Source organism: Poeciliopsis prolifica, unplaced genomic scaffold (assembly GCF_027474105.1).
Source record: "Poeciliopsis prolifica strain line A6 unplaced genomic scaffold, Auburn_PproV2 SCAFFOLD003, whole genome shotgun sequence".
Classification (NCBI taxonomy): domain Eukaryota; kingdom Metazoa; phylum Chordata; class Actinopteri; order Cyprinodontiformes; family Poeciliidae; genus Poeciliopsis; species Poeciliopsis prolifica.
The window spans coordinates 17,549,578-17,562,605 of NW_026562378.1; the positions used below are offsets into that span (position 1 = coordinate 17,549,578).

Here is a 13,028-nt window from a genome sequence, read left to right on the forward strand (position 1 = left end):
TGTGGCAAAAATCCGATTCTTTATTCATCTGAACAATGCAGCTTACAGAGGACATTCTTCATTTCTACTATGACTGCCCACCATTCTCCAGCCTTTGCACTTTAAATGTCCTTCTGTTTTCACTCTTGTGTTATGATAGTTCATAATGTCTAGGCTGAAGCTACACGGCAAGAAAAAAACAGGTCAATTGTGTAAAAAGACATTGATATTAATGTTTCTATTCAGTAATTTTCAGTCTGCAAATGTTTTAGTTTAAACCCACACACATTAAAAATTGAAGGCAACCAAAGTAACTCTAATATAGTGGCCTATAAGTTTAAGAAAGTCTGCTCTGTCAACTCTAAAACTTAGGTCTCTTCTTCACCTCATTAGTTTATTTCTCTAACTTCAACTGTCAGTCTGTTAATGACCAACTTCATGAATTTATTGTGAATGCTTTCTGTGTCTGTGCTCTCTTATGTCTACAATGATCTGGTTTTTAGTGTCATCTAAAACACCAACACTACAAGAAAAGAGCTTATTAGTTAACCTAGTCAACATAAGCAATGCTTCATAATGTGCACTGCCTCTAATAACAAGAGCTGATTAAAAAAAGCAGCCCCATCTCACAAAAGGCCCAGTGACTGCTCAGCTGAGCCATCCATTAAAAAAACTAATCAGCAAAGTAAACACTTCACTGTGCAGCAAAATAGGAGGAGCAACACAAGTTCCTGGCTTTATGCTCAAAGAAAATTATTTATTATAGTAAATAATAAGAAAAAGGAATAGTATGAGTCACACTTCAGTGTTAAGTAAGTAAAAGCAGAGTAATGACTGTCACTGTAACAATTTCCTTTGTTCTTCTAAGATCTGTATCTATGTACTGCAAGTAATGGTCACAAACCCTGAATAATAACTGCATAATGTGATTATAGAAGTGCTGCAATCAAACCAGGGAATTACAATGTTGCATTTAATGCAAATTTGCATACAATAGGTTTATTGTCAATTTACCTAGATAATTTACACATGTAATTTTCACATGTTCACAACAAGTGGTGTTTTTTATTTTAAGAACCATTGCTGACATAAAGGCAGTGTAAAGTCTTATAGTAAAAGGCCTTCTATAATGTCTAATATGAACAACTCTTCCTCAGACCTATGTGCTGCAAACAGCTGTTTCCTGTAACAAGGATGGTGGAAGAGAGCCACCAATCAAATGTAAAATACGCACTAATGAGTTAAAGTGGCCAAAAAGCCTCACAAAGCATTATGATAATTTGCTCAGTGAACTCCATTGCAGGTGTCCACTTTGACGATGCACGTCATTATGTCAGTCATTGTCTGTATGTAAAATAAAATGGAGCTCCTGAACTTCAACCCGAAACCACTGGTGTGAGTTAATTTCGCATGCTGCATTGTTCCCTTTTTACCTTTCTCTTGCTGGCAGCTATAACAGTGGGCAACCAGCGGCTCTCCCTTGTGTCCATGAGCAAAAACACCACATCGTGTTCCGAAATGAGCTTCTCCAGCTGCACCACATCTTTCTGGGCCTGGGAAAGTGTAGCCTGAGAGAAATTCACTGGGTGGCCAGGCATTGGGATGCTCATATTGTAGCCCTCGGCACTCTGTAAGAGGAAATGAAAGCAGAGACAACCTTATTAAGCCTTGGATGAAATGACTGTGTGTATAAACAGAGGCCAAGTACTTGATAGCCAACATTAGAGAGTGAGTGGTCTGTGGAAATGAGCAGTGAAATCATAATTAATGGCCTTGTTAGGTTTGGACATCCAAGCTGAAGTGAAGACTCCTTACAGCATGTCTGCGTGTAAATGCAATAGTCTTGTCTTTGGCAAATTGGCAAGGGAAGGAAGTTTTATTTCTATGGCATATTTCAGTAACAAGTGCTTTAAATGATAAAAACATAAAACAATAAAATTAAAAAAGGGGTACATTGCAGTGAAATAATAAGGAAAGTAACAAAAAGTCAACCTATGAATTAAAATGTTAATTTTAGTCCATAAAACGTAAAGTTCATATTAACTGAGCCTAAGGCTAAAACCCAAAGAAAATGGATTTTAGCTTTGATTAAAAGGAACTCATTGTTTCAGCACTTTTGCTGTTTTTTGGAAGTATGTTCCAAATTACAGGAGCATAAAGGTTGAATGAGAAAGGAGACTCAAACTGCCATCATCAGGAGGTTTAGGAACAACCCAGGACCACAGAGGTTCAAGTTTCTCATAAACTGGAAATTACTATAACACCAGAATCACCATCCACAGTGGACTCAAGTTTATAATTCAACTGATCAACAATAAGTTAACCAAGAAAAGGACTCTTATCTGAAACCAAAACCTGTGATTATTTGGTAATCCTGCAGCACAAAATTAGCATGGTTGGATAATATATCTCATCTTTCAATTTAAGTTTTTTATTTAATATTTCTTAAATTTTCAAAATGTTTCACAAGCTATGTCTTCTACTGTTGTAGTGATGCCTCCTTCTTGCCACAGTGACCGCAGATATTTTTGCACCCATTTTTCAAACGTGCTAGTTATAATCGCCAAATCAGCATTCACAATGTGGTTCCGGCTTAATAAATTGCATTATGAGTGGTAGGTTAATACATTTGCATCTACTCCTCCCAGTTTTGCCCTTCCTGATTTTCATGAAGGCACTAACTAGATTTCACTTGTTATCTTGCTGATGTTAATCTGCAAACAGGTGCAAACTATGATGTTTGCAACTGAGCATGCAAATCATTTAAAAATCAGATCCTATTTGTAGATTACAAGAAAACCACAATAAATTAAATCAGACATGTATCTAATTCTTTTCCATTGTCACTGTAGTTTTATGTTGTATAATCAATCCACCTGAGAAAAAAAAAAAGCATCTCAACTAAATCACTATAAGACCAAATTACATTGACACCAAATATGACTGAATGTAAACATCTGACTGCAACTGTAAAAAGAAAAACCAAGAACTGTAGGAATAATGGGCAATAATAACTGAGGGCAAAAGTGCTTCACTCAAGATCTACCTTTTAGTTAATTTTTTTCGTGTGGAAAAGTCAGTGCGAGTAGTTTGGCAAATTAGAGCACTCCATAAAGCTTCAATGGTACCACCTGCTGCTGTACTTTCAGCCCCCAGTGAACCTTTTTATTGCAATTCTCCCTGAGCCTGTTTTTTAGACGTCATCTGAGGCTTTTGCTTTTTTAGTTTGATTGAAACAAAAAGTTGAAAGAACTTCCTACCAAAAGTCAAACAAAGTTGGTCAATTTAGCCCCACTTATTCTTTTTTGATTATGTATTCTTTTTCTAACACATAGAGCGTAATGCTATATTTTTGACAATCCCAAGAACACAGGAAACTGTTTTTGATGATCAGACAGTCTAATATTTCTAGATTAAGAAATATTGTATGAAAAAGCCTAAGTCATACTAAAACATTGATAAAATCCTTTATTGTTCTTTAACCATATTATGTTCCATATATTTTTGTTTGTTATTTTAGACATGAATATAGACAATCCACTGTGTTGCTACAACCAGGAGCAATGCTTCTAATTGTTTATTCTAGATGTGTGATTTCTTGAAATAAACACCTAAAACATTTCAACACTGACATAACCTCTAAACAAAATTATAAAATAAAAATGAAAAAATCTGATTATTATTTTGAGGATTTTTAGCCGCTTTGGAAAATTATGATGAAAAAAAAAATCAAAACAGTTTTATAACATTTTTGGTAAAATTTCATATTGCAGTGGTTATATAAATGGTATTTATTATTCCAGAGAATGTAAATGTTGATTTAAATAAGCTTTGTTATCTATTTCTCCAAAATGTTTAGAAAAAAAATCATTGAGTGTTAGTTAGGTTGGCTTGAACAAGTCAACAGTTTCGACCGGAAATAAAATCCCAGAGAGAAAAGCAAAGTCACTGATTGTTCATGCCAAACACTAAATTACTATGTCTGAATTTGTCCCCATGAAACAAATTGAAATGTCAAGAGTAATTTAAAATGAAAAACAGAAAAGGGCAAGGATGAGGTGAGATATTTTAAAAAGAAAAGCAGCTTTTACTGACTCAGTAGATTTCACAGGCTAGCATACTTCAAGAGTGGGAGCTGCTAACAAAGTGTTACATTTACATTTAACTTTGACGTAAGTGTTGCTAAGCAGTCGGGTGGTGAGTTCACACTGTATAGATAGTAATCACATTCCAATAACCCCAATAAATATCACTAGCCTGCAGCCAAGAAAGAAAATGAAATTTCAGTATAGAAAACGCTTATAGCGAAGACTTTATGAGTCAAGATTTCTCCGACAACCAAACCATAAAATACTGGCAATTCCACCAGCTACCCTGACATTTTTTAACCATAGTGAAAATATAAAACCTGCTGCTCCCTTCGACACCAAGACCTTTTCTGATCCAGATTTTCTCACTTCAATTACTGGAGTTCTGTGCCTTCAGCACCTGATGCTCACATATTTGCAGAAAAATAACCCATTGAAAAAAAAAAGAAAAGGAAGGAAGAAACCCTTAAAAGGGGAACACATGGATTCAGCTGCTGTGCCTGAAAACAAGCAGTTGTTTTGCTCGTTTTGTATTCTTTTTCCCAGAAGAAGAGGAGAAAAAGAAAATTAAAAAAGGACAGAGACTTGGAAATAAACATGATGGGGCGACACCAGCTTGTGTGTGCATTTTACAAAGCACATCACAGGTGACATTATTATCTCAGACCACTGTATCTCATTACTGGCAAAAACAATTGCGCAGTCGTGACTGCAATACAAACGAGGTGCAGGCCAGAGTTCAGCGTAATTTCAGACAATTTGCAGACAGATGACGAGACATTCAAATTTGGGAAGATTAAAAACTCAAAGAAGATTTTACTTAAAAAACTGAGTCTGAATTCACAAATTAAGAGAATGACAACATTCTTATCTAAACAGATTTTCAGAGTTTTGCTTAATAATGAGAGTCTAATATCAGAAAAAACACAGTTAATGCTGTTAGATAATTGACCTACATGTGGTGTTTGTGGCTTCTATGCATTAAATTATTTCAGCCACATGTCAGAAGAACACACAAGAACATTTTTGAGGCCAGATAATATGTATTGCATAACAACAGAAAATGGGGCATTAGCCGCTTTATTAGGAACACAGTTTACAATCACCAAACTTGTAAAATGCACAAAGGTGTACAGAGATAATTAAAATGTATAAATATGCATATGGTCCACGCAATTCCAAGAAGCTTAACAATGAGTGAGCTCGATCGCACTCAATCTGAGCCAGTCTTTGAGTTATTGGCTGCCTCTTCATTTGCTAATCTAACCAAAATATCTCACCAAGTGGAGCCAGTCATTAATTACTAAAGTAATGAAACTGGTCCATTAATATGGAGATAAAACGGCTTCTCATTTTCTCCTCATTTTGGACACTTCAGATATGATCATTCAACAAGGGAGAAATTTAAATTACTACACTATCCAATAATTTGCTCTATGCAACAGCCTTTTGTAGAACGAGCTTAAAAAAAGACTCCTAATTACTAAAATTACGAGATGACAAATATTTTCATTTGTTTAAGATTTCACGAACGCTGACCGTAGCGTTATAACCGAGGCATGGATCTTCACTGTTTTACTCACCACACCCGGAAAGATTTTAGTAAGACGGTCAACAGCTGCTGTAGCTTTTGATTTCCCTCCTCCGAGGCAGTCTTCGAACTCATAAAGTGGCTGTCGAACCGGATTGGAGTACGAGATCTTGGCGTTGTCAACAAACGTGATGTGTCGGACTCCCCAGCCCTAGAGAAGGACAGAGACACACAGTTCATCCTTTCATCAGAAAACAGGACTTTCTGTCAGGCTTCAGTGAACTTTAATTTCCACATTAAAATATAATTTTACAAACTTTTTTGCACCATATCAAGTTCTGTTTGTGTTGACAACATAGGAGACTCAGAGTTAAATACAGTCAATATCAGAAAGGTGTTTAAAGTGAAGAAGAAGCTATTAAAAGGGAACTTTCTATCACATGTTGAGAAATATCTCTGGTTCATTCCGCAAGAGAGAGAGAAACTTTCAGCAAATATCAGCAAGGCACGCTAAAACGTTGCTGTTTTTAGCCATGCGTACTTTCAACCTCTGATGTGAAATAATCTGAATTTGGAAGTGCTGTAATCTGTAATTTGTTTTCATTCTGAATTTTTTAAACTACAAATCGGATGTGAATCACCATCAAGAGACAAATCATTTCCAGTGTTCAATGATTTAATAGAAATTATACAATTAGAATTATATTATTTATTAGGATAAATAATATAATTATGTTCTGTTCAGATTTTGCTCGGTTCAAATAATGAATTAGCTGCATGTGAGATGGGAGTCGGGTTTGAAATAAAAACAGAAAATTAATTAGATGCCACTCAAGTCCTTCATCAATGTTTGTTCGTATCTTACAACAAAATGTTGCAGTATTATTCCAAATTAGTCCCTGGTAAAAGGAGACCATGCAAAAAGGTTGGGTTCACTCTATGTTTTACCAAATAAATGGAGAATAAGGAGTGTATTGATAAGCATGTGTTTCTATTTGTGTCAGAGTTAGAGAAAGAAGTAGAGTGCGCACTCTATGTTCATTTGGATTATTTTATTTTTGCCAAATGATGGCTCAATCTTTCATCCTTCCATCTCACCATGAGAGTCCTGGCAACATTGCAGCCCAGAGTCCCAGCACCAAGAAGGAGACACTTTGTGTTGACCACTTTGTCCAAGTCCAAAGAAGGAACCAGCCTCCATCTCATTAGCTTAAGGTTCAGGTCCACTGATGACTCTGCAAGTCTGCAGGAAGCAGTATGAAAAAACCAAATGCCTTCAGTTTCTGATTACACCTGAAATTATTAAACTTCCCACTGTGAATTAGCTTTCTTAACTAAATTAAAAATCATTCAGGTGTTTGCAATAAACTATCACAGAAGAACACGTTGAAAAGTTGAACAGAATCAACATTACAGGCATTTTATGGTCACAACAATTTCAGTCACAACAAGAGACCCCAAAATTTTCAATCCCAGAACAAATAAATATTCATACAACGATATGTTTGAAAACATAATATGTGGGCTTAGGGACTTTTGGTGAAGAGTTTCATCAAGTTTGTTGTTAAGGGAAAAGATGGTAATAGCACCTAACTCAAGAATATTAATGAACAGGAGGCCTTTCCCCAAGATTACCAAGGAATGATGTCAGAAGCTGGAATCTCACTTTGAATCATAATAACAGTACTGAAGAATGGTTGTCAGGAAGAAGATTGACTTTGAAACAGCAGTCATTAAAAGTGACATTTTGTTTTTAATTTGATACAATCACCTGTGATATTAGTCATGTTTAGCTAACTGTGAGTTTGATTTGATCAGAGTAGAATAGAAATATTCATTATTGTTCTTCAGGGAGGAAATTCAGATGTTTCAACAATTAAATGGGCTACAAAGATATGCATTAAGATAAGTTTGTTCTCAACTCTTTGTACATTTAGTCAAACAAGATTAGATGCAGAAGGGGTTGAAAAGATTTTGGTGCAATTATAAATGTCAGTAGCAATAAACAGTACCAGATTTCCAAAAGTTTTACCTTTTAGGATCCATGCATTCACTCAGGTTGACCATTCGTGGTCCCAATGCTCCCTTTGGATTTTTCTCCCATCCAACACTTTTAAGACACACTAAGATAATAATACACAAAACTTTTAAAAACCAATTCAGCCAAACATTGCAATCAATTTTCATAATCAATGAAACTTATGCATTAAAATTTATTTTAGGACTTTGAACATTGACGATTGATTTATTCTATTAAACTGTTGGACACTAAAAAGCAATAATGTGGTAATTTGTTGGTCTCTGCAGCCCCCTTCATTACACTTAGTGCAACAATACTCATAATTTACTGCAATGGTTGCTATGGTACCATGTGCTATAGCGTAAAATAAGCAAATAGATTAATTAACATGGGAAGCAATGAAATTACTTTATCTTCAATCAGCTTTCTTGAATATAATTACAGCAATAAATATGTGACTTTTTTCCCCTTTATTTTATGGTCTATATGACAGCAACATTTATTTTTGTTGCATATTTTAAAAAAATCAGAACAAGGTGGATTTGTTTATCTTTTCAAAAAGCCACCAAATATGCAGATGTACTCATATTGGTTGCTTGAACACATTCACAGTGACTTAATTAAAAGCTGTGATGTGCTGTCGGAAAAGGGAGAGGGAAACAAAGACGCCTCGTTGAAACTTAACATAAGCCTTTTCCAGATCACAGCGCAACTCCTCTTCCAATGCCACCATTACCATTTAAATTGTTTTCACTCCTAATTCGGTAGACAAAAGGATAACAGAAATGCTCTGAGATTAGATTGAAATGAGTAGTCTCTCAGAGAAATGAGAACCAAAACTTGGATTGCATTAACACCAAAGAGACAAACACTTGGCATAGACAGTTATGTGTAAAAAAAAACAAAAAAAAAAAACAGAGGTGAGCAAAGACATCAGCATTACCTGAGTTATTGGGAAGCTCAGGTAGCTTGACTTGGAAGAGGACACTGTGCTGGATGGATCGGTTTCCCTGCAGAGTTTGGTCTCTGAAACACAGCACTTCCACCACGTCCAGTTTAGAGCCCCTGACACACACAAGAACATGACTCATTGATTAAAGAGATAAATAAAAGTTAACCCTTATTGCCTCTCTCACTGTTGGTGTAAAACCAACACAGACCTTGCACTACTTTAATGAAGTAGTCCAAAATGCCTCGGATTTCTCCGTAAAAACCAAAAAGGCAAATCCTAGAGACGTTGCGGCTACTTTTCCACAATTAATCAAATAGTTTTTGTTTGACAGTGCAGTCGTGCAGAGGGATGTTTTGATGAGATAATAACTCCCTCTGCCTGCATGGAAACTACTAGGTTTTTACATGATGAGGCTAAGCTCGATGGGAGTTTCTGCTTTAAGCAATAAAAAAGGGGTTAAGCACAATCTACACAAGGAGACCTTTGTGCTTGACGCGGCTGATGCAGGTTTGATTCCTGGTGACCTTTGCTGCACATCTTCCGTCTCTCTCTCTTTACCTACTTTCCTGTCTTAGCACTTTCAAATGAAGGCAACTTGAGCCAAAGAACAAGTTTTATAGTGTTCTGAAAAACCCATCACTATTTTAAAGTAGTTACAAATAACCCATTAAATTATTGATTCATACAGTATACTTATTTATACAAGAAAATATATTAATATTATATTTTTTAAATTAGCACTATCTTTATATCTGCCCATTTGTAAGTTCATATTATTTTTCTTTGCTGTCATTATATTCAGTTTCAACCACCGAAAGCTTTTAAATTAATTGATACAGGGATGTACTTTAGGTTCTCTCTAAAAGCACATCTCAGTTGAAACCAGAAGTTTACATACACAGAATAAAACAATAAAAATAGAAACACATTTTTCCCCTACTGACTGAAGACCTAAAATAAGACCAAACTTCTTCAATTCAGGTCAGTAAGAATGACCAAAATTATGTTTATTTGCTAAATGGTCTTCGTGGTTTTAGGGCAGCCACAGTTCATTGACAATTAACTATTAACTATAACAGCAGTTGTACTTGTTGTCATTTATGCATTTTTATGCCATTACCAGTTTGTTACAATTCAAGTTGCTAAACTGGAATTATGATACAAATTGACTCATTTCCACTTGTATTTAAAAGCTCTACGAAAGATAAATAAAGCAGAGTTTAAACTGATTTGGTCAGACAAACTGAATATCACTTTATTCTGCTTTTCTTCCCTGCAATACTTCAGGTTTATAAAAAATGACTCACATTTAAATGTTTCTTAAGTCTCTCTACAATGTCATGGATGACTGACAGAGGAACAGCCAAATGAATCATCTTGAGCAGAAATAGAAACGTTCAGGCATTATAACATTACTGGGACCTTTGTAGGTCAGCCACCTGTGACTACTGATAGCCGGGTTCAACTAATTCATCTCGGCCACCTGTGAAACAGATTTCAGCAGCCTCACAAACTGGTGCCAACACCTTCAGAAGGACATCTGTGACTGGAGGAAAACAGCCTCTGTAATACTGTTTTCATTCTACTGAGGAGGGAAACCAAATACAAAATGTTCAATTCTTTAAAAACGTTTTGCACATACTGTTAGCTAATTTTTGTACCTGGTGTACTCCTCAACACAGTAATATCTGAAGATAATGGGAAATTTTCTGATACACCGCTGTAGAAAATAAAGCACAAAAAGTTAAAGTGGAATGGTTTGTCCTTTTAAGAGAGATTCAGTAAATAAGTAAAAAGTTAAAAGTATCTCATGTAAAAAATAATTAATGTAGTATGTTGAAATATAGTGCAAAAATGATTTGATCTTGAATAAACTTATTTTCAGAATAAAGAATAAGCATAATAACTGCACTTGGAAAAAGTCATAATATTTTGAAAAATATTTTGTTCAATTATTTCACAGTATTCAGCATGGTTCCATGTAAAGCCAGCAGCCCCGCAGGTTTCTGCTTGAACGAAATAAAGTTTTTGAGCGGTCTAATCAAAGTGCTTTGACAATAAACAATTGCTCTTTGTTACAGGTATTTTTTACGGCACTGCAACACCTGCAGATTGCTTTGATCATTTGCCCTCAACTGTGATCAACTGTTTGTGTTTTAAAAAATGAAAAATTTCTATAATATATTGCTTATATGGTGAAGAACATCTTCTTTAATTTATACTATTTTTTTGGTTACTGTACTTTTAAATTTGATTAAATGTGCACATAAAGCTTAGAAGCAATCTCTGGAATTAGGAGATATAGAATAAAATATGATTTGTGATTTAAACAAAAAAAGAAAAAAATAACCTTCCAAAACATTCATTATTATTTTTAGAAACTGGTGTGTTAATAAACACATTAATGGGAGAAACATTAATTCTGCTGTCAATATTAGTCCTACTGTTGTCATGAACCACAAAGTAATGTTGCTTAATTAATATAGAGCACCTCAAACCACCCTTAATCTTCAGTGGCTTCATCCCGCCATTAGACGCAGTCTCAGGCAAAATAGTCCCAAGAGGTCGAGATTTAAACTACCCACTCTGCTGTAAGTGAATAATCCACTCAGCTGCCTGAGTCACTACCAAGCTATGTTTTCAAAACAGACCCTTTGAAACATTTAATTAATTTTCTTGCAGTCCACATCAGTGGGCAGACACAGTCTTTCATTTTTATGTTTCAGAAGTTCTTTGAAGTCTACTTTATTCAGTGTGAACCCATTCATCTTATTGCTTCAAATTTTCAACTTACACTTTGAAACATTCAGACAGACCTTCTTACAGTTAGTCGCAAAATAAGAGCAAAGTTTCTGTTTGTGATATAACACATATATAGTTCCTTCACTGGACACCTTTATTGCCTCTTCCCTGATCTTTCGGTAAATATTTTATCCTGCTCCACCCAGAACTCATGTACTAAATGTCTGGCACAAATCAAACAACCTGCACCAACTTTCCTTGAGGATTGTTAAGAATATTATCTTCAAAAAATTTCCTAAAATGTTCAATCAAAAATATTTTTTTACAACAACTCTGCTTGAAATTTATGCTGCAGTATTTTATTAAATCTGAAGAGTATCCAGCAGCTTTTCAATTCAGATGCATTATAAATAAAAGTGAAAGTCAAGAATCGCAGTTAATTGAAATATCTTGTCATGCGCATCAAACATTTCATCATGCACTAACACTTCTTGAAATTCACTATTTCATGACTTTTTCAACACACATTATTATTTCCTCATCTTTTCTCTGCATTAACACACGCACACACACATAAAAACGTTTTTCTTTTTACCCCTGCTTGGCCAGAAGGACCAGGAGGTTTCTCAGAGGCCAGCCAGGATGTTGAGACAGAGTACACGGATCGTAGACGCCCACAGTTATCTGGAAAAATCAAAGAAAAGTGATTAGTCTCCCAGATTACTGTGCATCTCTGTATTTGATTTTGTGAAAAAATAAAAAAAAAAAAGACAGGAACAGTCCCTTTTGAAGACAGTTTGAAATGTCATTTGATGGCCCTATGTATACCCCACAAAATGTCTTAAAACTCTTTAAATCAATACTAATAATAAGAAATAAGTGATATATATCCGTCTTAGAAAACATTTCGGAAATCAATTAATTTATGGATTTGCATAATATAATGTTTTTACAAAAATACCTTCTTAGTATCAGTAAGAAATGCCTCCCACTCCTCAAGTAGAGCCATCTGAACAGCGTCATCAGTGTATTTCATCAGGAAAAAAGGAACTGCAGTGATCCCTCTCTTCATGCAGAGGCCATCATAGGCCTCCTGCAGGGCTGAAATCTGACAGAGAAATTACAGCACAAGAGTTAAATATTTACATATTATCAACAGATACAAAATGCAGCATGTTTACTAGTTAAATTTACTTTTATATTTAAAAAGATAGTAATTTGTCTAGTTCCTAAACTGCCACTACTGCATTTAATTAAGAAATTTTCATGCAAATAAATATTAAAACATTCCATATTTTCAAGCTACTTATCAGCTAAAACATTAATAACCACCAACAAGAGTTAGAAAATGTTCCCTTCCTTAAAAAAGACATCTGTCATCTGTGATTGGTTAGAGAAGCATGCTCATAGGCAACTTATTTTTCTGCTACAAAATATTCAAAATAATATTCTGTGAGTGTAGAAGTTAATACATGCCACAAACATTTAAATACCTGCTACTAAGCCTCAAATACATATTGGTTTGTGCATTTTTAATACAGAAAAATTTGATTTTGGAAGCCAAAACTTGCCTCCTAAAACTGTTTATTCCAAACAAGATAACATTTTGCATGACAATGTAATATCCAGGGTTTAACACATTGCAGTAGATGCCCCTACCCAACACAGATAACAACTAGAACTACAAGTGGAATCATCACAAGTTTCCTCAGTAAT

General features: G+C 35.0%; 1 protein-coding gene across 1 annotated transcript in view; it reads right to left on the reverse strand.

The window, feature by feature from the left end:
- The window catches only part of atg7 (ATG7 autophagy related 7 homolog (S. cerevisiae)), a 67,911-nt gene that overhangs the window by 49,099 nt on the left and 5,784 nt on the right, over positions 1 to 13,028 (reverse strand). The window contains exons 7-13 of the mRNA XM_055027543.1: positions 12,274 to 12,420; positions 11,908 to 11,996; positions 8,562 to 8,683; positions 7,631 to 7,721; positions 6,697 to 6,841; positions 5,651 to 5,809; positions 1,413 to 1,607 (exon numbers count right to left, since the gene is read on the reverse strand). Coding sequence (XP_054883518.1) covers positions 1,413 to 1,607; positions 5,651 to 5,809; positions 6,697 to 6,841; positions 7,631 to 7,721; positions 8,562 to 8,683; positions 11,908 to 11,996; positions 12,274 to 12,420 — 948 coding nt within the window. The remainder of the gene's footprint in view (positions 1 to 1,412; positions 1,608 to 5,650; positions 5,810 to 6,696; positions 6,842 to 7,630; positions 7,722 to 8,561; positions 8,684 to 11,907; positions 11,997 to 12,273; positions 12,421 to 13,028) is intronic.